General features: G+C 44.3%; 1 protein-coding gene across 1 annotated transcript in view; it reads right to left on the reverse strand.

The window, feature by feature from the left end:
• Nucleotides 1–13,524: 13,524 nt before the first annotated feature.
• Nucleotides 13,525–25,738, reverse strand: part of JAK3 (Janus kinase 3) — a 39,874-nt gene continuing 27,660 nt past the window's right edge. The window contains exons 17-23 of the mRNA XM_043976471.1: nt 23,551–23,690; nt 22,465–22,654; nt 21,682–21,806; nt 21,125–21,297; nt 18,476–18,593; nt 14,467–14,577; nt 13,525–14,302 (exon numbers count right to left, since the gene is read on the reverse strand). Of these exons, the coding sequence (XP_043832406.1) occupies nt 14,195–14,302; nt 14,467–14,577; nt 18,476–18,593; nt 21,125–21,297; nt 21,682–21,806; nt 22,465–22,654; nt 23,551–23,690 (965 nt within the window). The 3' untranslated portion in view covers nt 13,525–14,194. The remainder of the gene's footprint in view (nt 14,303–14,466; nt 14,578–18,475; nt 18,594–21,124; nt 21,298–21,681; nt 21,807–22,464; nt 22,655–23,550; nt 23,691–25,738) is intronic.

Raw genomic sequence — 25,738 nt, forward strand, 5'->3', positions numbered from 1 at the left:
TCAGGAATGGTTCCTCTTTGCCCAGTTACCCCTCTGACCCAGTCCCTGGGGTGTTGGGAGCAGATTCTGAGTACTCTCCCTGGGGTCCCTTCCTAGGTAAGGCTCACAGAAGGAAAAACCTTTAAATCGTAGGATTTAGAATTGTGAAGCATCCCTAAAGCTCATGAAGAGGGCACTTTGCATCACTTTACCCCACCTTTGTTCTATGAGTGGAAAAAAACACAGGGCTCAGAGAGAGAGGAAGGGACTTGGTCAAGGTCTCACAGTGAGGAAGCAGCAGGAGCAGATTTCATACCCAGGTTTCCTAACTCCAAATCCAAAGCTGGATCAGCCTGATACTGTGGGGGCGGAGGCGCACGGGGGGGGGGGGGGGAATTCTACCCTAAAACCAAAGCCCCAGGGGATGTTGATGATGTCCCTGATCAGACTCTCTCTCTCTCTCTCTCTCTCTCTCTCTCTCTCTCTCTCTCTCTCTCTCTCTCTCTCTCTCTCTCTCTCTCTCTCTCTCTCTCTCTCTCTCTCTCTCTCTCTCTCTCTCTCTCTCTCTCTCTCTCTCTCTCTCTCTCTCTCTCTCTCTCTCTCTCTCTCTCTCTCTCTCTCTCTCTCTCTCTCTCTCTCTCTCTCTCTCTCTCTCTCTCTCTCTCTCTCTCTCTCTCTCTCTCTCCAAGGTTTGGAAACAAGGTGGTTGCAAGGATGATGGTATCTTTGACAGAAATCGGGAAGTAAGTTCAGAAAGGGAAAGGGGCTGGGCCTGGGATTTCACTAGAATAGGGATACTCCTAGGTGCGGAAACTAATGTCTTCAACTTCCTTTCAGTTTATAAACTAGAATATTGCCTAGAACAGAGAAGTCAAGCCTCGTGCAGTCCACTCTACTCCTAAGTAAAGCCAGAAGCAGATTAAAATGTAATTGGAAAATACTCAACATAAAAAAACCAAATAAATAAATGAGTAAATAAGTAAATAAATGGGTGAATGAATGAACGAATGGGTGTGGCAACTGAGCAAGAAAAATAAATACATAACAAAATATATAATAAAATAAATTAAAATACAATCTAACACAGATAATGTTAATTTGTGGTTTCCTAAGTCAATATGTGGCCAGTTGCTATTATTTCTATTTGAGTTTGACACCACTGAGAGTTTATATGATTTGTGTAGGGTCACATAGCCAGTATGTGTCAGAGAAAAAATTTGAACCCAGGTCTTCTAGCTCCAAGGCCAACTTTCCATCCAGTAGTTACACCTTGCTTCCTTTCAGGAAAGTTATCTTGGTGTCATCTGCATTGAGATCATAACTTAACCCATGGGAATTGGTGAAACTACCAAGAAAAGGTACATAGAGAGAAAAGGATCCAGAGCAGTATTATCAGAGATATCTAAGAGTAGTGTGGGAAAAGAGATGACATTCCAGCAAGAGACTGGAAAAGAGCTGATAGACAGATAGAAGAACCTTCTTTTCTTATGGGCAGAAAAATTGTTCAGTGGATAGTACACTGGATCTGGACTCAGGAAAAGCTGAGTTCAGATCTCTACCTCAGACCCTTACTAGCTTTGTGACACTGGACAAAGTCACTTAACTTCTTTCCACCTCAGTTTCCTCATCTGTAAAATAGTCCCTACCTCACTGGGTTGTTGCAGGGAATTGGTGAGATAATATATAAAAAATACTTTGCAAACAGAAGAGAGCAATGTCATGAGAACCTGGGGTGGGTTGGGTGCCGGGTACTGGAGAGGTCAAGAAGGATGGTTCAAGGGGCAGCTAGGTGGTACAGTGGATAAAGAACCGGCCCTGGATTCAGGAGTACCTGAGTTCAAATCCGGCCTCAGAGACTTGACACTTACTAGCTGTGTGACCCTGGGCAAGTCACTTAACCCCCATCACCCCACAAAAACACACACACACAAAAAAAAAGAAGGATGGTTCAGAGAAGAGGACCAGCCTTCTCCATCAAACCCCCAAACTGACACTTGCAGTCAGGCAGGCCAGGATAGTTGGAGCAACACAGCATGAGAGACAGAGACAGACAGACAGAGAGACACAGAGAAAGAGACAGAGAGAAAGAGAGACAGAGACAGAGAGACAGACAGAGACACAGAGAGACAGAGAGAGAGAGAGCCAGGTGGTGACATTTAACAAGTCAAGTCACTGCCACCACTTTGACCATCACCTCCAATACCAACCAACTTCTACCAATAGGCAGGGGCTACAGCACCTGGCCCCCTCCATAGCTATAGCTACTGAAGCCTCAAGGTCTTACCACCAAAGTCCTTGGCATCAGAAACAGGTGAAAATGATATGAAAGATGATCTATTTCCATCTGCTTTGCCGCTGGATCCTAAGGTTCATTGAGACCTTTCCATGTGACTTACAGCCAAAATCTCCCATATGTGTTGAATCTCCCCCCTCCCCTCATTAGAATGTGAGCTCCCAGAGGGCAGAGACATACCAGCACTTAGCATCTGGCTCAGAACACAGTAAGTGGCTAATAAATGCTTTATCATTCATTTATTCATTTGTGAGTGGGTGAGCCCAGGCCCTGCAAATAAAAGGAATTTAAGAAATGTTTGTTGAATAAGTTGAACTATTTGGGGTTCCATATTCAACAGATTGATGAATAGAGTTGGAACCTGTGGTTCCCAGGGGCTCTTTCCACTGTGAGGTACCGTCATCCCTTGCTCTCTCAAGCACAAATTCCTGTGTCATTTCTTGTAAAATCAGTCTCATTTTCCCTTTGACCTCTACTGGGATGTTAGCCATATTTCCATGTTGCGTAACATTTGATCTTACTTCACAGTAGTCCAAATTTCATCTTCAAGACTGGGCAGGAGGCGGGGCAGCTAGGTGGTGCAGTGGATAGAGCACTGGCCTTGGAGTCAGGAGTACCTGAATTCAAATCCAGCCTCAGACACTTAACACTTACTAGCTGTGTGACCCTGGGCAAATCACTTAACCCCAATTGCCTCAATAAAAAAAAAAAAAAGACTGGGCAGGAGGCCAAAGCAGAGAAACAAGAGGAGCCTCTGAACCCACTTTCCCAGTGGTCAGATATCACTAGCATTTCTTTAGTGGGTCCAAACCATTGTTGTGATCTATAGAATACATAGACTGACATTTTGCCTTTAGTTGGGAAAAAAAAAATGTTTACTTTAAGCCATGTTATCTTCCCCCCCACCCCCGGGGCAATGAGGGTTAAGTGATTTGTGCAGGGACACACAGTAAGTGTCAAGTGTCCGAGCCTGGATTTGAACTCAGGTCCTTCTGAATCCAGCGCCGGTACTTTACATACTGTGCCACCTAGCTGCCCCTAAGCCATATTATCTTTTGAAAGAGATTGTTCCCTGGGAAGACTTAAATGAACTGATGGAAAGTGAAGGGAGCAGAACAAGGAGAACATTGTGCACAGCAACAGCCATACTGTATGTTGGTCAACTGTGAATGACTTAGCTCTTCTCAGTAATACAATGATCTAAGACAATTCCAAAGGACTCATAATAAGAAATGCTATCCACCTCCAGAGAAATGTTGTCTGAATACAGACTGAAACAAACTACTTTTCACTTTCAGTAATTAAAAAAAAAATTCCCCCTTTTGGTCTGTGTCTTCTTTCACAACATGACTAGTATGGTAATATGTTTTGCATAACTGAATATGTATAATGTATAAAAAAAGTTCTTACTGGCTCAGGGAAGGGGAAGGTCAGGAAGGGAGAGATAAAATTTGGAACTCAACATTTAAAAAAAGAATGCTAAAATTTATCTTTACATGTAACTGGGGGGAAATTATTTTTTTTTAAAAGAAAGTGTTTCATTCAGCTTTGTCAGCAACTGTTTCGGTGACTACCCACAATATGGAAAAAGAAGGAACTCTAGTTTTGGGGGATGTTTTGGTGGTGGGAAGTTGATGATCTGTTAAATATATTACAAAAGTGCCAATTCAAAAGAAAAAAGTGCGTGTGTATGCATGGTCTAACTGTCCTACAGATTTAAATAATCTCTTAATTGTCCAATCTGCTGACCTTTCCTCAGTCTTTATCCTTCTTTTAAAGAGTTTTATTTATTTTATTTCTAACTTATAAAATAAGCATTTCATAACATAGTAAAAATTTTTAAAAGATGATTGCACATGAAACTGCAAACCTATTATATTCAACTTGCTATTCCTTTTAAATATTTAATAAAGTTATAGTGTAAATTTATTTTTCCTCTTTTTTCTTTCCATCCCCCCATCCTCAAGATAGCTATAAATATGCATATATATTTAAAATCATTCTATACTTACTTCTACTTATCAGTTCTTTCTCTGGATGCAGATAGCATCTTCCTTCATAGGTCCAATGAAGTTACTTTGGGTACAATAGTAAAAATTACTTAGTTGCTCGAAGTTGTTCTTAAAACCATATTGCTAGGGGCAGCTAGGTGGCGAAGTGGATAAAGCACCAGCCCTGGATTCAGGAGTACCTGAGTTCAAATCCAGCCTCAGACACTTAACACTTACTAGCTGTGTGACCCTGGGCAAGTCACTTAACCCCAATTGCCCCACAAAAAATAAAAATGAAAATGCTTATTACCTTCCCCAACTGTCAATTTTCTTCTTGTACTCCCAGAAATGTTTACATCTTCTTAGTGTTGATGGAGAAATCTAAAAAGGGTTAACAGACAACTTAAGATCTGAGCTCTAAGACCTGAGCTCTAAAAGGGGTTAATAGATAACCTATCAACTGTAGCTAAAGGGGGTTAATAGATAACCTAAGATCAATAGTGTCTAAAAGGGTTAATAGAGAAACTAAGGTTTGTGTTCTTATCAACAGAACTGTAACCAAGAGGGTTCAAGTGCCTATAAACCAACACCATCAACAGAGACAGTAACTAGGGGCCATTAACCATTAATAGCCATTAATGTTCCTAGATGACAGGACAGCTAGAAACCAGATCTTAAGTAAAGAGATATCAAAAAATAGAGACCCCGTGGGTCTGACAAGTTTAAGCATGTCTTTAGGAACATGTGCAGAGAAGGCCATATGTGTCCTTAGGTTCACCTTATGACATGTAAACCCCCAAAACACACCTCCAGGAAAAAGGTGCCCATCTTGGAGTTGGTCTTAGGACCCCAGGAAGTCCAAATTAGGATGACCTCCCACGTACCTCCTTAAGGAGGAGATTAAGATAATGAGGAGATAACCCATTTTTTTTCAATATAAATATAACCATTTTCCTCTCCCTATTTTAGATACCTTTTCTCCTATGGTATTCTCTCTGTGGCCTCACAGTATTTTTTTTTTCTTTTAGTGAGGCAATTGTGGTTACGTGACTTGCCCAGGGTCACACAGCTAGTAAGTGTCAAGGGTCTGAGGCTGGGTTTGAACTCAGGTCCTCCTGAATCCAGGGCTAGTGTTCTATCCACTGCACCACCTAGCTGCCTCGGTTATAGCCCTTTGAACTGAGCATGTGTGGAGTGACATGAGAGGGACTGAGCATTGTCGAATGGTGGGCAGAGCTGGCCGTGAAGAAAGCCCACACAAATCAAACAACAGACACCAAAACCAATTTCACCCGGAGGAGAAAACAACAACAAGGTCAAGAGTCATAGAGTGACCTGACGAGGTGGATAAGACACAGAGAATGAGGGTAAAGGGGCAGAGCCCTCATCTGGAGTCTTGGGAATGCAGACTCCTCTAGATGTCAGTTATTTCTCGTCCTTGGGGACCCAGGGTAAGTTGTCTGCAGCAGCTGTCCTTGGCTTAGGGCTTTGGGTGAGCTGGAGCCAAAGACGTTCACAAGGTTGGGCAGTTCAATACAGTTCAGCAACCCTTTTCAAAGTGTAAGATATGTATCCAGGACTCAGTTCTCAGGAGCAGGGGTTGTCATCAGCACCACTTGATAGGGTCCTGTCCACCCGGACTTAAGAGAGTCTTTATGGACTTTTCCAATAGACCCAATAACATTGTTCAATTAATGTCTCTCCTGCAGATCACCAGGAATCAAGAAAATGGATTGCATTCCAGAATCCACATAGTGAGTACGAGACAGTTTACTTAAATTCCTAGAAAAAGATTGACATATACACATCCATCCCTCCCTAAGGGAATTTCACATACACCTTTAAATCAAAATTAATCTTTTTGGAGTGGTGGAGTTTGTTAACATTAAGTTGCTTCAAAATGTATATAACTTCAAGATGTATATAATCTTCACAAATGATAGATGATAACTTTAAGGGCAGGTAGGTGGCATAGTGGATAAAGCACTGGCCCCAGATTCAGGAGGACCTGAGTTCAAATCCAGCCTCAGACACTTAACACTTACTAGCTGTGTGACTCTGGGCAAGTCACTTAACCCCAATTGCCTCACACAAAAAAAATCTATATAAATACTTGACTAAAACAATAACCTCAAATAGCTTAGTTAACAGTACTTCAGAACACAGGTCAGCAGGCCAACAGCTTCTTAAACCATTCATTCTCTTTTTAACAGTACAGTTTTTTTCTAACAACATCTAGTTTATAAGAGAAATTGCTTTTCAAACATAGCTGCTATGATTGTTTACCAAATTATACACTATAAGAAAATTTAGAAACACAATACCTTTAAAAAATATTAGGAATTTTTAAAAGTTGAAACAAAACCAATTAATTACCAATCAGGTCTTCTTAATTTAGTTGCATGTGCTTTTGCTCTATACCTCACACAGAAAATCATTTATATAACATTTGCCCTATGCCAAACACTTTACAATCATGTGATCCTCACAACAATCCTGGGAGGTAAGTTCTATTATCATCCCCTTTACAGAAAAGTAAACTGAGACTGATAGAACTTTCTTGGGGTCACAAAGCTAGTAGATTTCTTGTTTTGTTTTGTGGGGTTTTTTTTGCAGGGCAATGAGGGTTAAGTGACTTGCCCAGGGTCACACAGCTAGTTAAGTGTCAAGTGTCTGAGGCTGGATTTGAACTCAGGTCCTCCTGAATCCAGGGCCAGTGCTTCATCCACTGCACCACCTAGCTGCCCCGTGCTAGTAGATTTCTTAATGCCAAATAACAAATCTTTTTCATGTTAAGTCTTAACTCACCATAATAATCCTGATAGAAGAGCATACATTCAGACCATGTTATTTCCTTTAGGGCAGATTTTGACTTATATAAAATCAACTGTGGATTTATGGTAACATTTTCATTTCTACAGCCTAATACTCTGCTTTTGTAAAAGAGAAATATTATAATTTATAAATTCATATAATACTGTAAAGGGCTAAAATTCTAGCTAGTCTGTCTAAAATATCTAATGAGTGGTCACCAATAAATTATAAGCTTTAGCAAGAATTTAGACTTTTAAGTATTTATTAAGGAGAATAAGAATTTGGTGAAGAGAGAAAGGCCTAGATTAATTTATCTCTCTCAGGGAGGTACAATTCTCCTGCTCCACTCTCCAGGAGAGTCCTGGCAAAAAAGAGTGAGAGAGCCAGCCTCGCCCCTTCTTCCTCCCACCGGCAAACATCACTTCCTGACACCAAAGAAAAGCCACATGGCTTGCCCTCAGGCGCCTTCTCCTCATGGCAGAGCTTTCCAGCTCTCCAGCAGGTGGCATCATTCCAATCGTTACAATACCTTTGTGAAAGGCACATAGTGATGATTTCCCTGCTATGTAAAAATGTGTTTCCTCCTTTTCTCTAAGTCTAGGACCCCTGAAACTTATCATATAACAAGTTAAAGTTAAAATATGCTGGCTTTTTTTCTTCTGTTGCAGCGGCTTTTCTGTCCTAAGGCTTTTGTGGTCTGCAGGTAAAGGGACTTAATGTTGACAAGGTATGCCCTGTTTCACAGGAGTTCAATAATTCTCAATTTGGATAGCACAAGGATATATTCAAGATACCATCTTATTCTAACTGCTTTTGTGTGCAAGAGGGTGTAATTCTTTTTTTTTTTTTTTTTTTAGTGAGGCAGTTGGGGTTAAGTGACTTGCCCAGGGTCACACAGCTAGTAAGTGTTAAGTGTCTGAGGCTGGATTTGAACTCAGGTCCTCTTCACTCCAGGGCCAGTGCTCTATCCACTGCGCCATCTAACTGCCCCAGGGTATAATTCTTTAAAGAGGAATTCCTAAGAACCCCTACCCCAAACCCTGTACCCCATTTCCCCCCATAACAATATAATAAGAATATTAACCAATAACCAATATCTTTACCATATCCAATATTTATGTAACACTAGATTTAATGTCTTCCTAGAGATTGCTCCTAAAAGGTGGTTTGACGTGATTAAGAAGATGATTATCTAACGACTAGTTGGAAACTGAAGACAAAGGCTGAAAGTCATTATTAGGATAGCATGGTTGATTGGTTAGACTGATTTTTTTTTTTAAATAAAAATCTTTTCTTTTCATTTCTCCCTTTTAGCTAAAACCGAATCGCTCTACTTTACTGAGTATATTTCTAGATCTTAAAGCCTTCAAATACAGATGAGGATATTTTAAAAGGTTCTTGCTATGCCCACTTCACAAAAAACCAAACACATTATTACTATATACAACAGTCTTTTAACAATTAAATCCATAACCCAAAAGAATTTTAAGAATTCGCATTCTAATATCTCTAATACAATGAACTATTAAACTGTTGGGTACTTATCTTTTACATATTACAAATCACATAACTGAGGTAACAGCTTAAAATTAACAAATATCCTGATATAGTTTCTTTTTTTTTCATTTTTTTTTCATTTTTTTGGTGAGGCAATTGGGGTTAAGTGACTTGCGCAGGGTCACACAGCTAGTAAGTGTCAAGCGTCTGAGGCCAGATTTGAACTCAGGTCCTCTTGACTCCATGGCCAGTGTGCCACCTAGCTGCCCCGATATAGTTTCATAATAATAAATTTAACTTAATATGAGACCAGAATTGATTCAATTATACCTGGATCTGTTTTCCAAATGATATCATATAGAACTGCAATTGATAATTTCATCTTAGTATTATTTCATACAAGAACCAAACATGTTATATTTCCCCTTTTTTCCCCCAGCTATTCCACTACAAAAGATTATAAAAGTGACAGTATATAGCAGATTTTAACTATAATAAATCCTATTACACTTAGGCAACAGTTCTAATCAGATTGCTCCTTTCCCCTTTTTTTTTTCCCCTGGGCAATGAGGGTTAAGTGACTTGTCCAAAGTCACACAGCTAATATGTGTCAAGTGTCTTAGGCCAGATTTGAATTCAGATCTTCCTGAATTCAGGGCTGGTGCTTTATCCACTGTGCCACCTAGTTGCCCTCTTCCTTTCCCTTTTAATAGAAACTGTGTAACAAGAGAAGGACTTAGGTGTGGCATCCTCCATTTTGATCCTAGCCCCCTGAAACGTTGTCTATTGACTTTTACATCAAACTACAAAATTTTCATTCTCAATCTTTCTACTTAAAACAAAGTCAAACTTCTTCACGCCCCCTTAACATGCTTAAACCATCTAAAACTGACATAATAGTGCCCTAACAACTATCTAAAGAGGGTGGGGGGCTGACATCACATGACCTGGCTACTGCCCCTCTGCAGTATAGTGTGCATGGTACCTCCCCATTTGTCCCTAATCCTTCATCTTCCATTAGTGTTTTAATGCCACATTAAGTTTCTAATTAGTTTGGAAGGTACTGTCAGAGCAGTAAGTTTCTTCCACTTCCTTAACTTAGCCACAGCTTGAGGGTAGCTTTATCAAACAATTAAGCAAATCTTTTCTTCTAAATTCCATGCACACAATTACATTTTCAACAGCAACTTGAACACATACAAGAGACAATCATCCCACATCAGACACACGTGAGACACAATCTCACATCAGACACATAGATACACATGAAACACAATCCCAAACAATTTTTATTTCCTGGAAGCTTCCTTTCTCACTCCTTCTCCCATCCCCCACTGATGCTCCCTTGTCAGGGAAGACGAGAAGGGAGAGAAGTAGATAAAGGAGATAACTTTCTTTGCCTTTTAACTTTTCTTTAACTTAACTTGATTTAACCTAATTTAGACTGGCCAAAGGAACTCCAAAAGGCCAATTTAAATTGTCATTATCTTTACTCAATTCCAACCGTTTTTTGCACGTCAGAACCATGTTTCTTAACCATTTGCTGCACAACAGATCTATAAGAGGGCGTGGCCAAATGAGATAATTTGAAATGTGTATGTCCCAAGCTTTTACCCCGAGGAATTCCTACTTTTGAGAAATAGCTTATGATGGCTATCCTCTACTGGGAGCTCTGGAGCTTCTTCATGGGAAAATAACTCATCTAATAGCAAGAGTTCTAGGTTTGAGGGCAGCTAGGTGGCGCAGTGGATAGAGCACCAGCCCTGGATTCAGGAGTACCTGAGTTCACTTATTAGCTGTGTGACCCTGGACAAGTCACTTAATCCCAATTGCCTCACTGAAAAAAAAAAAAAAGAGTTCTAGGTTTGAGTTGAAAACTGGAAAGGAATTTTCACCTTGCAAAGTCAGAGTCCATAGCTTATTTGGGAGAAAACCTCTTCAAGGCACCTGCCCTGTGTCCCACGGTAAATTCTATTTCCAATTTCCAATCAAATCTGAGTCACAGGCACCATTTCTGTCAAATTTTCTTTTTATGCCTGTCTCCTACAGAAAAAAACCAGATCAGAGAAAATATTCTTTTCATAATGCCTCCTACTGGAAAAATCAGACAGGAAAAACATAGTACTGGTTTATGTGTCCCAAGAACAAACGGGCATGGATCATTCGGAGACCCCTTTCAAAGAAGGAGCTTGAAGACTCCCTCTTTCTGAGCGTATATAAGGTTTCTTTGTTCACTTTGTTCACAAGGTGTTATCAGTTTCATTAGCATGATACAAATCAACCTCAAAACAAATACTATAACAAGAATGGATGATGTAATACAAATCAGTTTAACAATTTCTAAGAAAGGGGGTTTGGCAAGGATGAAGATGCCCAGATGTTTTTTACAAGACAGGGACTTACTATTTTGGGGACTTAGCTGCTAACTATCTAGGTTCAGGCGGGAGTTCAATTAGAGGGCGTTTTGCTCCTATTAATCCAGGGTTTCATAAAATCCTTTTGGATAATAAGGCAGCTCCATCAAATCCAGGTGGTCCACACATTTATTATAATAATACTGAGGGCGCAGCTAGGTGGCGCAGTGGATAAAGCACCGGCCCTGGATTCAGAAGGACTTGAGTTCAAATCTGGCCTCAGACACTTGACACTTATTAGCTGTGTGACCCTGGGCAAGTCACTTAACCCTTGTTGCCCTACAAAAACAAAAACAAAACAAACAAAAACAATACTGAGATCCCTGAAGAATGGGACTGTCATTTCTCCCTTCTGTATCCTTGCACTGAGCACTAGGACCCTGCAGAAAGTTGTTTTTTGGGGTTTTTTTTCGGGGGGGGGGGGTGAGGGAGTGATATCTGTCCATTGTACATGCATTGGAGTTTCTGTTTGAATGTAACCCCCAGGAGAAGCAACAACACATTTCTGAACTACTACCTTAAGTGCTTTCATATGACAGTGATTTTTGCAAACAAAATGCTAAATAAACAAATAAATCTAAAAAAGTTTCCAGGTATAATCTCATTTGGAAATATGACCCCCCCACACACTCCTACTCCCTCAGGTACTTTCCCACACATGGGAGGGACCTGGGAAACCGCAGACGGTCATGTTCCCTCCTGTGTTTCAGATGGGTAATGTGGGTCGGGTGGCTTGGTGGAAGGAATGAATAGAACTGGGGGAAGGGATGTGTCCAAGGTTCTGAGCCAGGCAAGGGCAGAAAAAGAGCCTCCCTCCAGATCCCCCATGAATCTCTCCAGAGCTGTATGCCCTTGTACCTTCCACTTATTGTTAGTCATTGAAATTCCATCTGTGGCTCCCTCCCAAGGTAAAGAAAGCCTTCTGAAATATCTCGCTCAGGCTTTTCTTCTTAACCGGCTTTATCCGCTCACAATGCACACTGGTCTTTGAACAGCTCCCATCAGACCTGTTAGAGGCTCTGGCAATGTTTGTTTAGTATCTTCTGTCTTCAGTCCCTGGGAGGGGGGGGTGTACTTCCTCCTGCTGGAGAGACCTGGGGTGCACATCCCACAGGGGGCAATGCCCCACATGGCCACCTCCTGTCTCTTCTCCAGATCCCTAGAAAGGGGATTCTTTTCTCACTGCCTTCCATCCACAGGACCACAGAGCGAGACCCTCTCTCTCTATCCGGCACTGTGGAGCTGGGTCTCCTTCTTCTTGGGGCCCATGCTCCCCAGATAGCAGGTTAGGAATAAAACAACAGTCATTAGCTCTCATTTCTGTAGCACTTCATGGTTTATAACCTCCTTGTGAGGCAGGCAGGGCAAGGGTCTATCATCTGGAGGTTTATTGAGGGGAACAAGTGAAAAGGAGGGCAATCTAGGCAGGGGGGGCAACCTGTGCAAAGTCCTGGAGAGAGGAGATAAAATGTACCTTCTCCAGAAAAGAGGCAAGTTTTTATTATCTCTGGAAAGGGCACTAACCTGTTGAAAATCACTTGGCTAGTAAGTAAGCACAGGAGTTTGGACTGACATCCAAGCTTCCTGACTTCTCCTAGTCCAAGGCTCCAGTCACCCCCTACCCCATACACACACACACACACACACACACACACACACACACCTCCCTCTGCAAGGTCCCTGTTATATAAAAAGGGGGCCGTCTATGACTTTCTCAGCAAGTGTTCTTCAGTCTTACAAGATCTCAGAGGCACCTGAGAGATCACTTAATCCAACTCTTAACAGAACGAATGTCCTCTAAAACTTACCAAACATATCATTGTCATCTGTCTGTCTGCCATTTAAGAGACCTGCGTTGATGGGGAATGCCACCTCTCAAGGCAGCTTACTTCGAAACAGCTTGGCTCCTGAGCAAGCTACAGAGATCTACCCTCATGACTGGAAAGTCATGGAGGGAATTTGAGGGGCTGGAATGTATTAGGTGTTGTATTGAAGGCAAGCATGGCTGGCGGAAAATTCTCTGGAGATGTGTGGTAGGCAATCAACAAGAGATCAACTCAAGTAAGTGAGGGGGGCTGATGACCCAGACATGTGTGGACAGAATTGGAGAGCAGCTAGGCTATGCAGTGAATAGAGCACTGCCCCTGGGAGCCAGAAGGATGTGAGTTCAAATGTGGCCTCAGACATTTGACACTTACTAGCTGTGTGACCCCAGGCAAGTCATTTAACCTGTGGTAAAAAACAGAAGTTTTAGCTGAATCGTTTGAGAGTTGAGTGCATGCTACCACAAACCCCAATTGCCTTGAACATCCAGGGCCATCTCCAGTCGTCCTGATGTGTATCTTGCCACTGGACCCAGATGGCTCTGGAGGAGAGAGTGAAGCTGGCAACTTTGCACAGCCCTGCCTCACTTAAATCCAATTCATTGCAAGTCATGACATGTGTCATGGTCCTCTTCAGTAATGAAGGACAAATGAGAAGACCAGGACAGAATAGGAGTGTTTCCAAAGCAAACCCAGACTTTATAATCCAGTAATTCTATAGTCTATTTAACTGTCATTTTAGTCTCCTTAAATATTGACAAAGCTGCTTCACTTAGGGAAGTCGACTCAGGTGTGGCAGTGCCCTGGAGGAAGGTAGGTGGGGTAGGGTGGAGCCTGGGACTACACAAAGGAAGGTCCCCCTTCCCTTCCTTGCAGGTCCAATAGAGAGTAAAGAGTCTCCCCAAGAGGAGCCATATGTGCTCCCCATTTCTTCCTGATCTTCCATTGCCATTCCATCTTGGGTTCCTGTGTCCCTTTTTTCCATTTGGAAGTTAGGGACAATCAGCCTTGTCCTTCAGCAAGATGAAAGGGAGAGGGGCAGCTAGGTGGCACAGTGGATAGAGCAACAGCCCTGGAGTCAGGAGGACCTGAGTTCAAATCCGGCTTCAGACACTTAACACTTACTGGCTGTGTGACCCTGAGCAAGTCACTTAACCCCAATTGCCTCACCAAAAAAAAAAAAAAAAAGATGAAAGGGAGAGAGGGAAGGAGGTCTTTTTAAGATCATTGAACTTGAGAGCTAGAAAAGAACTTTAAGGATCAACTAGACCAGTGGAGAAACTGGAGCATAGTAAATCTGTAGCAAAGTCAGGATTTGAACCCAGGCCTGACAATTCCTAAATGGGGGGCTTTTCTCCAATGCCCCTGTCCCACCACCAGCTGCTACCCTCTGCGCCCAGCCCACAGAGCATCAAGCCGGGGGCCCAAGGCACAGAAGGAAGGCCGGTCCTTGGGGTTGTAAGCCCAACAGTTCCTCATGATCTCTCGAACCTGTATGGGAAGGAAAAGAGAGTGGGCTTAGCCTTGTAGACAGACCTCCCTAAGAGGAACTCATCCCTCACCCCCAGTTCCTCCCCAGGCTTTCCCTCAATGATGAATCTCACCCTGTTTCACACTCTCCCAGCTACTCCAGCCCATCCCCTATTGGAGCTTACCTCTCCTGGGCAGCCAGGAGGAATGGGCAGCCTCTTGCCCTCTGTTAGCAGCTCCAGTAGGTGACAGAGGATGGGCATGGGGCGGTCAGAAGCCATCATTCGGAAAAACTCCTGGTAGAGTGAGGGAAGGAGACACTCAGGGGGAGAGACAACCTAGACAGATGGGCCCGGGGGAAGGTGGGGGGTGGGCAAGGACAGCATACCCATTCAGGGGAAGCCCAAGGGGGAGGGGGGAAGGTCTCACATCTGGTGAGAACCTGTCAGTTCATATAGGAAACTCCCAAGTGAAGAAACTCCTTCTACCAATATAGATTGGCATCTTCTCAGCAACTGAAAAGTCAGAGGAGGCTCAGGCTGGCCCTGAGGTGGGGTGAAAGAATGGATGAATATAGGGGAGGGGGCTCTTAGGTCTCAAAGACAGACAGAGCCCCATTCCACTCCCCCACACTGAGATTCATGCCCCTGAACAAGCTTCAGGCTGGAGACAAGCCAAGATCCTGAGGCCTCCCCCTGGGGCAGTGCTGAGACCTCTGGGTGGAGGTGGGGAATTCCCAGGGGTTTTCTTTAAAAGACAGGGGAGAACAAGATGAGTAGGGCTGGCTAAGAAGGCAGCCTTCCCCCCCTCTCTCCTCCTTCCCCACAGAGCAGCACAATCTCATTTGTCCTCCAAGGCCACTTCCTCCAAGAAGCTTTCTCTGATGCCCACACACCCCTCCCTCATTCCTGCACCTCCTATTTGCTAATATTCAAATTTGGAACAGAGTGATTTTGCAGGTCTAGTCCCATCTCTGGGAGGCCTTGAAATCCATGAGCAGGGAGGGGACAGGATCTCATTGAGATTTATTTCAGAAGGGGCAACTAGGTAGCTCAGTGGATAAAGCACCGGGCCTGGATTCAGGAGGACCTGAGTTCAAATTTGGTCTCTGACACTTGACACTTGCTAGCTATGTGACCCTGGGTAAGTCACTTACCCTCATTGCCCCGCCCCCCCCAAAAAAAGTTGTAGAGATTTATTTCTGAGATTTATTTATTTGGATTTCAATTTTGAGCTGAAAGTCATCTTGGAGACTGGTCAACCTGGAGCCCATGAACTTGTTTTCAAAGCATTTTGATGGGGGCAGCTAGGTGGTACAGGTGATAGAGCACTGCCCCTGGGAGCCTGGAGGATCTAAGTTCAAATCCGGCCTCAGACACTTGATATTTACAAGCTGTGTGACCCTGGGCAAGTCACTTAACCTCAATTGCCCCACTCTCTCTCTCTCTCTCTCTCTCTCTCTCTCTCTCTCTCACCCCACACACACACACATTTTTTTTTTAAAAACCAAAACATTTTGATGACTATTTCTTTGTAAGATGGGGAGGGGTTTGGGCCTCTCTATCTCCCCCATCCTTCTAGCCCAGGGACCACTCACAGTCCTGGCTCACCAGCATCAGCCTCCCTTCCAGGAATGAGGATTACAGGTTTACACCACCTCATTCAGCTTCAAAACTGTTTCCTGGGGGCAGCTAGGTGGCACAGTGGATAAAGGACTGGCCTTGGATTCAGGAGGACCTGAGTTCATATCCAGCCCCAGATACCTGACACTTAACTAGCTGTGTGACCCTGGGCAAGTCACTTAACCCTCATTGCCCTGCAAAAACAAAACTGTTTCCTAATGACTGGTTTTCCTTGTAATCTTATGTATCTTATTTGATGCTTTTAAAAACATTCTGAGGGGGCAGCTACGTGGCACAGTGGATAAAGCACCAGCTCTGGATTCAGGAGGACCTGAGTTCAAATCCGGTCTCAGGCATTTGACATTTACTAGCTGTGACCTTGGGCAAGTCACTTAACCCTCATTGCCCAGCCAAAAATAAATAAATAAATAAAAACATTCCGAGAAAGGGTCTTTAGGTTTCACTACAATGCCAGTGAGGTCCATGGCACCCCTCCAAAAAGAGGTTAAGAACCCCTGATTTTGTGTAACACCTTCATTTTACATATGGGGGAACTAAGGTACTGAAGGTGACTCCATCAAGGTCGCACAGATTGCCTGCAGCAGAGACAGGACTTTCCAGAGAACCCAAGGTTTCTAACTCCAAAAGCAGGGCCCTTTTCCTTGCCATACTGCCTTGACTTATTTGGCTTCTTATCTCCCCTACAGCCTCTTAAATAAATGCTTGTTGAATAAATGAATGTCACCTAGTTAAGCCTTGGTTTCCTTCATAAATGTCAGGGTGAGAGGGAAGCATCAGTGAGAGATACCAAGATCAAGGAGTGACCTTAATGAACAGCTGGGTGCCCCGTTCATATCACGCCATGTCAAGAGGAGGAGAGGAGAACCCCCAACACATGGGGCAGATAGCCCTCCCCACTCCTCCTGGGTCAGGCAGGGTCTGAGCTGCATCTCTTCAAGGGATGTCCACGTGAATGAGGCCACAGACACAGTGGCATCTTGGAGGATAGCAAGTGCCTGGAACTGGGGGGAGGTCAGGAGATCTGGGCTTAAGTTCTGGGTCCTGACTGGCTGTATGAGCAGGAAGCAGCTGAGGAAAGGGGCATCCTACATCTAGCACAAGGCGCCAGCCTTTCATACATAAATGGTACTTTAAATATACATATATATGTACGTGTGTGCATGTACACATACACACACCTATGTACATATATACATGTATATGCATGTTTGTGTTTGTACGTGTATAAGAAGAGAGCCGGAGTTCTTAACCAGTGGCCAGGAGGAGATTGGCGGGGGGAGGTTCCTGAACTACTTGGATGGAGAAAATATGACATCTTTATTTTCATTAACCTCTAACTGAAATTTAGAATTTCTTTTCATTACTTAACAGCATGAAGAATGAAGAAGAGGGCCATTGACTTCACCAAACTGACCACCAAAGGGGTCCATAAGACAAAGAGAGGCTAAGAAGGCCTACAGTGGGGTGAAGATAGCCTGGGGGGGTACAGCAGCTTCATTTTACAGATAAAGAAACTGAGTCCCATATAGGTTATGTGAATTGCCCAAAGCCATGTAGCAAAGACTACATTCAGATCCTGTGCCTTTTCCACGTTTCCACAGTCTCTCATTTTACAGATGGGGAAACTGAGTCATGGGAAAGAAAGGACTGTCTATAACCATAGACTGATGGTTGTTAATGTTCAGTCATTTTTCAATTGTGTCTGACTTCGTGACCCCATTTGGGGTTTTCTTGGCAGAGATATCGGAGTGGTTTGCCATTTCCTTCTCCAGCTCATTTTACAGATGAGGAAACTGAGGATTAAGTGACTTGCCCCGGATCACACAGCTAGTATGTGTCAGAGGAGGGATTTGAATCCAGGTCTTTCTGTAAAATGAGAGGGTTGGACTAGTTTGCCCCTTAGGTTCTCTCCAGATCTATAGCTATGACTTTATCTGATTCTCACAGCACACAAGTAAGTAGGGCAGGCATTAATATCCCCTTTACAAATGAAGGAAGTCTAGCTGTGTGACCCTGGGCAAGTCACTTAACCCCAATTGCCTCACCAAAAAAAAAATAAATAGACAAACAAATGAAGGAAGTGAAGCACAGAGTGGCTAAGTGACCTGCCCAAGGTCACACAGCTAGTAAATGGAAGGGCAGCTCATACAATCATAGATTTAGTCCTGCAAGGGATGTCATGCTCATTTCCTTCAAGCCCCTCATTTTAGACTCAAGGACACAGAAGGCCAGGGAGCCGGTGACTTGTCCAACGGCCCTTTGGGGTCTGAAGCCACAGAAGGGACTTTCTCACACTGAGGCCAGCATCTTTTCCTCTTGCCAACATCTGAGATGAGAAGGAAGAGCTGGAGACAAGCTTGAGGGGACAGACAAGAGGCCGGTGCCAAAGGGCCCCAGGGAGAGAAGAAAGAAGAGAAATGGAAGAGGAAAGGACCAAAATATGGTCTAGAGGAGGGCTGGAGGAAGGTTAGGGTGGAGGTGGGCAGCCCCATGCCCAGAGAGGCTCTTGGCCTGCCAGGGGATGAGGTGGGGAAGGAGAAAAGGTACTTACCTCTGAAGGGCTGTGGGCCTTGTCACTGAAGGTATAAAGCTCATAGAGGACCACGCCAAAACTCCAGACGTCGGACTCCCGGGAGAAGATGCTGTCTGAGAGGGACTCTGGGGCATACCTGACCAGGCAGAAAGAAGTATAGAGAGGAAGGAGAGAAGCATTGTAACAAGGGTAGGGTCACTGGGGCTCTGACGCAGGGTGGAAACATTCATGGCACTATCCCAGGATAAATTTCCTCTCCTGTTCATGCCAGAGCACATATTTCCTTCTCCTACTTTGTGGTATCTCTGAACAGCCCCCCACCACCACCACCACCTCGGCACAGATAAGCCAATCCTCAATCCCAGAGGCCATCTGCCACAAGTACCAAAATTGCTAGCTAAGGCTCTGCAATGGGAGGAGAGGTAAGAGAAGGGGACAGGGTCTGCTGTCAAAGGGAAGAGAGATAGGAGACAAAAGGAAAGGAAATTAAGAGAGTTAGGTGTCTCCTCTTGCATTTTGTAAGCCTTCCAGCTCTATGTGAGTATGACTTATTCTAGTCATAGGAATGCTAAATTGTTAACTATTCTCTCAGCTGACCCCTTGGATTCCCTCAACAATCCTTCTACCCCACCCTAGTCAAATCCTTACAATCAAATGCTCCCAGTCTCTTCCTCTTCCTCTTGCCCTCCCCCAGCAGGGTGCCTACTAGATATGTCCACCGGATGTTCAGCCACCCCCTCCAAATCAGACCATTGACTGTCATTTCTATCTAGGGCTCCACCAGGGCCCCAGGTGCTATCTTTGAGTTCTGCCTCTTCCAAGTCTAAATAGGGACCAGAAATCCTACCCTATCAGAAGCAGCTCTTTCATGCATCTTCCCCCTTCCCAAGACCACCCCCTTGGCATAGGTCCTCATTACCATCTCCCTGAGCCAAGGCTGTGGTCTCCTTCCAGAACTTTCCACTCCTGATCTCCCTTCCCCCACTTCACACTGCTGCCAGAATCATCTCCCAGATGCCTACACCTGTCCCTCTTTGGGGTCAGAAATCTTCCTCTTTGGAGGCAACGGGGTTAAGTGGCTTTCCTAGGGTCACACAGCCAATAAGTGTCTGAGGCTGAATTTGAACTCGGGTCCTTCTGACTCCAGGTCAGAAATCTTCCAAGGCTCCCTATTGCCTCCTGGGTAAATTTAGAAATCTTCCACCTGCTCCTTCAAGGTCTTCTACAATCACCCTCAGGAAGCAAATTGTGGCTCCATGGAAGGAGGGCTAGGTTTGGGGTTAGAAGGAGCTGGGTTCAAATTCTGACTGTTTCATACTCTGTAACTTGTGTGAAGTTGGGCAAAATAACACCTCTCTGGGCCTGAGATTTGTCATCTGTAAAATGAAAGGATCAGGTGATCCCAGAGGTACCTTGTGGTGCTAAATCTGTAATCCTTTTCTAGACTCATCTCACATTACTCCATTCTACTCGCTTTATGTTATGTATGACTCCTCTGCCTCTGGACCTTTATCTAGACTTTCTTTGTTCCTTGAAATGCTATCGCCCCTAGGTGGCCTAGTGGACAGAGGGCTGGACTTGGAGTCAGGGAAACCCAACTTCAAATCCAGCCTCAGTCTCTGTGATTTTGGATAAGCCACTTAACTGCCTTCAGCCTCAGTTTCCCCATCTGCAAAATGCAGATAATAATGTGAAAATCAAATGAGATAATATTTGTAAAGTGCTTTGCAAACATTGAAGTAACATCTAAAGCCTCACCAATGTTACTTCTATAATTATTATTCCCCTCTACAAACTCCGCCCCCCCCCTGGATTTCTACCCATTCTTTTTTTGGTTTTGGTTTTGGTTTTTGGTGAGGCAATTGGGGTTAAGTGATTTGCCCAAGGTCACACAGCTAGTAAGTGTTAAGTGTCTGAGGCTGGATTTGAACTCAGGTACTCCTGAATCCAGGGCCAGTGCTCTATTCACTGTGCCACCTAGCTGCCCCTTCTACCCATTCTTTAAACACAATTCCAATGCTTCCTCCTCCAGGCAGTCCTCCCAAGTGACTGCTCAAGCTCAGAATCCAACTGTTGTTTGCCTGTGCCTCTCTAGTTCACAGTCCTCTCTGCACAGCCTTGCTTAGCGCCTGGCACCAAGTAAGTCTTCATGAATTGCCTGTTGAGTTGAATGCTGTGTATTGGTGTTGGATGCCCCTAGGAGGCTGGGAATGCTGTATGGACAAGGACCCAGCTCAGAGCCCAGGGTTTTGTGACATAGAGTAGGTGCTTGGGAGATGTTTGGTGTGATTGTGTGATTGTTCCTTTCTTCTGGGGAAAGACCAATGGGGCAGAGAGAGAAAGAGAGGAAGAGAAATGTATTGTGAGGGACACAGAGACAGAAGTATAGGGTTAACACATACATATACACATATATGCATTCTCTCTGTCTCTCTTTGTCTTTCTCTGTCTCTCTATCTCTGTTTCTCTGTCTCCCTGTCGCTGTCTCTGTCTCTCTATATCTCTGTCTCTCTTTCTCTCTCTGTCTCTCTCTCTCAACTTGCTACAGGCATTTCCCATGACCACACCAGGCTCTCCAGGGAGTAGAACAGAATGAAGGATAGGGAGGAGGAGGCTACCCTATACCACTTGCACAAGAGGCAGGGGACAGGGGCCTCAGGAACCCACCAGAAGATGGGGCTCTGGCCGGGCTCCCTGACCACATAGTATTCTTTGTCCTGGGGAAGAAGTTTGGCCAGGCCAAAGTCACCAATCTTCACATGACTCTCACTCTCCACCAAGATGTTCCTGTTGGCTAAGTCTCTGTGAACATATCGCTGAGATCCCAGGTACTCCATCCCCTGGAAAAAGTGCTGAAGGTCAGGGAAGACCCCAAGGCTGATTGTGATGACCCTCCCCCCTCCGCAGCCCTGGCCCCAACTCCAAATCTCTAGAGCCAGTCTGTGCCCCCTTTCTAAATCATAACCTCTCTCCCTTGACCCAGACCCTGCTGCTTTTCCAGACCCCACCGGTCAAGGCCTGTGAGTATGTTCTGGAGAGGGAACACCATGGCCCCAAGTGTTCTTCCCTCTGCCCCCCATGTCCTTCCCTAGCTCTGTCTCCTGGCTTGGCCTTCAAGTACAGGCCCGTGTGACTCAAAGGAGGATGGGAGCCACTCCCATACCCAGGGATCTCTCTCTGGTCCTGCCTCACAGACTCTCCTCCCAGCCCCTCTGCCCTGGCACCTTGCAGATCTGGGAAGCATAGAGGAGGAGGAAGTAGGGGTCTAAGTGGGCACGGTGACGCTGCAGGTAGTCCCGAAGGCAGCCATTGGGGAGGTATTCCATAACGAGGCGCAGACTCTGTCGGCCTGGGCGGGAAAAATAGCTGCTCGTAATCCTCCCACTCCCCACCCCCAAGGCCAGAGAATTGGAGAACCCCAGAATCAGGAACTGAGAGGGGTCTTGGAGGTCAATGGGGGGGATGGGAGAGAGAGCACAGGGCCTGATGTCAGCATCTCCTGATTTGTGTTGGGGCTGTGTGACCCTGAGCTAATTGCTGTCCCTCTCTAAACTCACATGCTCTACTCTGCTGTCTGCTGGGTGAACCTTCTCTGGGACATTTGGACAAGTGGCCGGCCAGAGTTCAAGCCCCGATGAGAGCAATATATTGAAAAGACCACTACATTAGGAACCAGAAGCCCTGGGTGGGAGTGCCAACTCTACCAAGGCATGACCTGGAGAGAATGAATAATTTCCCTTCTCTGGGCATCTTTTTTTTTTTTTTGGTGAGGCAACTGGGGTTAAGTGACTTGCCCAGGGTCACACAGCTAGTGTCAAGTGTCTGAGGCTAGATTTGAACTCAGCTCCTCCTGAATCCAGGGCCAGTGCTTTATCTACTGCGCCACCTAGCTGCCCCTAGTTCTTCATTTTTAAAATGAAAGCTAGACTGGCCTTCTAGCTCCATATCTGATGAAAAACCGCATCACTGCTTGCTCATTGTGGCCCCCCTTTCCCAGCAGGGCTCACCAGGGCCATAGCAGACACCTCGGTATTTGACGATGAAGTCGCTGTGTAATGCTTTCAGAATCTGCACTTCTCGCTGGAAGTCCCGCAGCTGCTGGGGCCCACTGTTCTGCAGCTGCTTGACAGCCACCAGCGCGCCTGTGTTATCTCCCAGTGGGTCATAGCGGCACAATTCCACACTGCCGAAGTTGCCCTGTGGTTCAGATCAACCAATATTTATTAAATGCCAGCAATGTGCAGACACTGTGTTAGGGAGATAAACAAAACAAAACAAAACATAACATTTCCTGCTCTCAATAATCTCCTAGTGTAGGTGAGAAACAACACATATACATATTTAAATGTTAAAAAAGACATAATGAGGGGCAGCTAGGTGGCGCAGTGGATAAAGTACTGGCCTTGGATTTAGGAGGACCTGCGTTCAAATCTGGCCTCAGACACTTGACACTTACCAGCTGCATGACCTTGAGCAAGTCACTTAACCCTCATTGCCCAGCAAAAATTAAAAAAAAAAGATAACAAATAAATGAAAGAAAAAGGATTTAAGTACTTCCTATGTCTTAAGTGATGGGAATACATACAGAAAGAAGACAAGCCCTGCTCTCTAGGTGCTTACAGTCTAATAGAGGGTTCATAAGATCATGGATCCACAAGTGGGGAGACCTTAGATGCCATTTGTCCCACCCCATCATTTTTCACAGGTAAGGAAACTGAGGCCTAGAAAGTGTAAGACACACACAAGTTATCACAGTTAAGGAAACTGAGACCTAGGAAGATTAAGACACACATGAGGTCAGATTTAAACCCAAGTCTTCTGACTCTAGAACCTCATTTGCCCTTTTTACTATACCAAGCTATTAACTTCTGCCAAAACAGAATCTCGAACCCTGAGCCCTCAGTCTAAAAGTCTGATGCACTACTAAGTGAAACTATCCAGGGAGGTAAAGAGAAATCTCAGCTGCAGGGCACGCAGCAAGGTCCGGGAAGCTGTGGGTATCGCTGTGGTATCTGCCCAAGGAAGCAGTAGCTAGAGGGAAGACAGAGCATAGGCTAAATCAGGTATCATCCCTATCCCATTATGTGCCTCACCTTGCCCAGCAGGGAGATATATTTAAGGTGTCTCTCCTCAAAGAGGGTGGGGTCCTGGCCAGCCATGAGGTGAGTGCTGCTCCAGAGTCCATCCCGGGCTGCCATGGCGCTAGGTGAGAGATCTGAGAGGAGCTCATAATCTAGCAGGATGATAACAGCATTAACTCATATTTATATGGCGCTAATGTAGAAATGTGTTTAATGTGATTGTACATATACGACCTCTATCAGATTGCTTTCTGTCTTGGGGAGGGAAGAAGGGAGGGAGGAAGGGAGAAAAATTTGGAACTAAAAATCTTATGAAAACAAAAGTTGATATGTCCCAGGGCACTTCAGTGGCGTAGTGGGTAAAACACCAGCCCCTGGATTCAGGAGGACCTGAGTTTAAGTCTGGCCTCAAAAGACTTGACACTTATTAGCTGTGTGACTCTGGGCAAGTCACTTAACCCTCATTGCCCCGTGCAAAAAAAAAAAAAAAAAGTTGATATGCCCAAAAGGCTATAAAACTGTGTATACCCTTTGACCCAGCAATACCACTACTAGGTCTGTATCCCAAAGAGATTATAGAAAAGGGAAAAGGACCCACATGTACAAAAATATTTATAGCAGCTCTCTTTGTGGTGGCAAAGAATTGTAAATCCAGGGAATGCCCATCAATTGGGGAATGACTAAACAAGTTGTGGTATATGAATGGAATGGAATACTACTGTGCTGTAAGTAATGAGGAGCAGGCAGATTTCAGAAAAACATGGAAAAACTTAAGTGGACTGATGCTGAATGAGCAGAACCAGGAGAACATTGTCCACAGAAACAGCAACATTGTGTGATGATCAACTGTGATAGACTTAGCTCTTCTCAAGACAATTCCAAAGAACTCATAATGGAAAATGTTCTCCACATCCAGAAAAAAGAACTGTGGATTCTGAATGCAGATTAAACCATACTGTTTCTACTTTTTTTGTGTGCTTCTTTTTTTCTTTTTTGAATTTTTCCCCTTGTGTTCTGATTCTTCTTTCACAACATGACTAAGGCAAAAATATGTTTAATGTGATTGTACATATATAACCTGTATCAGATTGCTTGCTGTCTTGGGGAGGGGGGAGGGATAGGAGGGAAGGGAGGGAGGGAGAAAAATTTGGAACTAAAAATCTTATCAAAACAAACGTTGAAAACTATTTTTACATGTAACTGGAAAATAATAAGATACTTTTATGATTGAAAAAATTTAAATAAAAAATGTTTTAAATAAAAAGACAACACACTTCCAAAAAAACCAAACAAATGTGGGCAGCTAGGTGGTACAATAGATAAAGCACTAGCCCTAGATTCAGGAGGACCTGAGTTCAAATTGGCCTCAGACACTTGACACTTACTAGCTGTGTGACCTTGGACAAGTCACTTAACCAACATTGCCCCACCAAAAAAAAAACCACAAAATGTTGAAAACTATCTTTATATGTAATTGGAAAAAATACTTTTATAATATTTAGATAGCATTTTGAGGTCCACAAAACACTTTCCAAAATGCTCTCATCTCATTCGATCAGAACCTTAGAGCTGGATGAAATCTCAGAGTCACCCATCCCAACCCCCCACCTGAAATATGAATTGTTCCCTCCATATCAGTTCCTACTTGGTGCCCTTCTGCCCATAGGGAACTCATACCCCACTGTAAGCCAGGGTGCACTATTGGAGAGCTCTGATGTTTGGGGAGTTCTTTCTTTAAACCCTTTGACATCCCTACCCTGGTCCTACTTCACTGGGTCACAGCATTTTGAGCTTAAAGGAGCGTCAGAGACAAAGTCAGGCCCAGGGACAGTTAGATGGCACAGTAGATAGGGCACTGGCCCTGGATTCAGGAGGATCTGAGTTCAAATCTAGCCTTATATGCTTGATACTTACTAGCTGTGTGACCCTGGGCAAATCACTTAAACCCAATTGCCTCACAAAAAAACCAAAACCAAAAAAACCCAAGACAAAGTCAGGCCCAGAAGGTCAAGTGACTTGTCCAAGGTCACCCAGGAGAACAGAGTTTGAAACCCAGGTCTCTTGACCCCAAATCCCCTGGGAACCAGCTCTCACCTACTTTAGGGCTGTGGGATTTCCTATAGAGGTACTTCCTCCACTAACCAGAAGGTCTTCTTGCACTGCTATGATCAAAGTCCCAGCTATGATGGCGTTGTGCCAG

This window comes from Dromiciops gliroides, chromosome 1 (assembly GCF_019393635.1).
Source record: "Dromiciops gliroides isolate mDroGli1 chromosome 1, mDroGli1.pri, whole genome shotgun sequence".
NCBI lineage: Eukaryota > Metazoa > Chordata > Mammalia > Microbiotheria > Microbiotheriidae > Dromiciops > Dromiciops gliroides.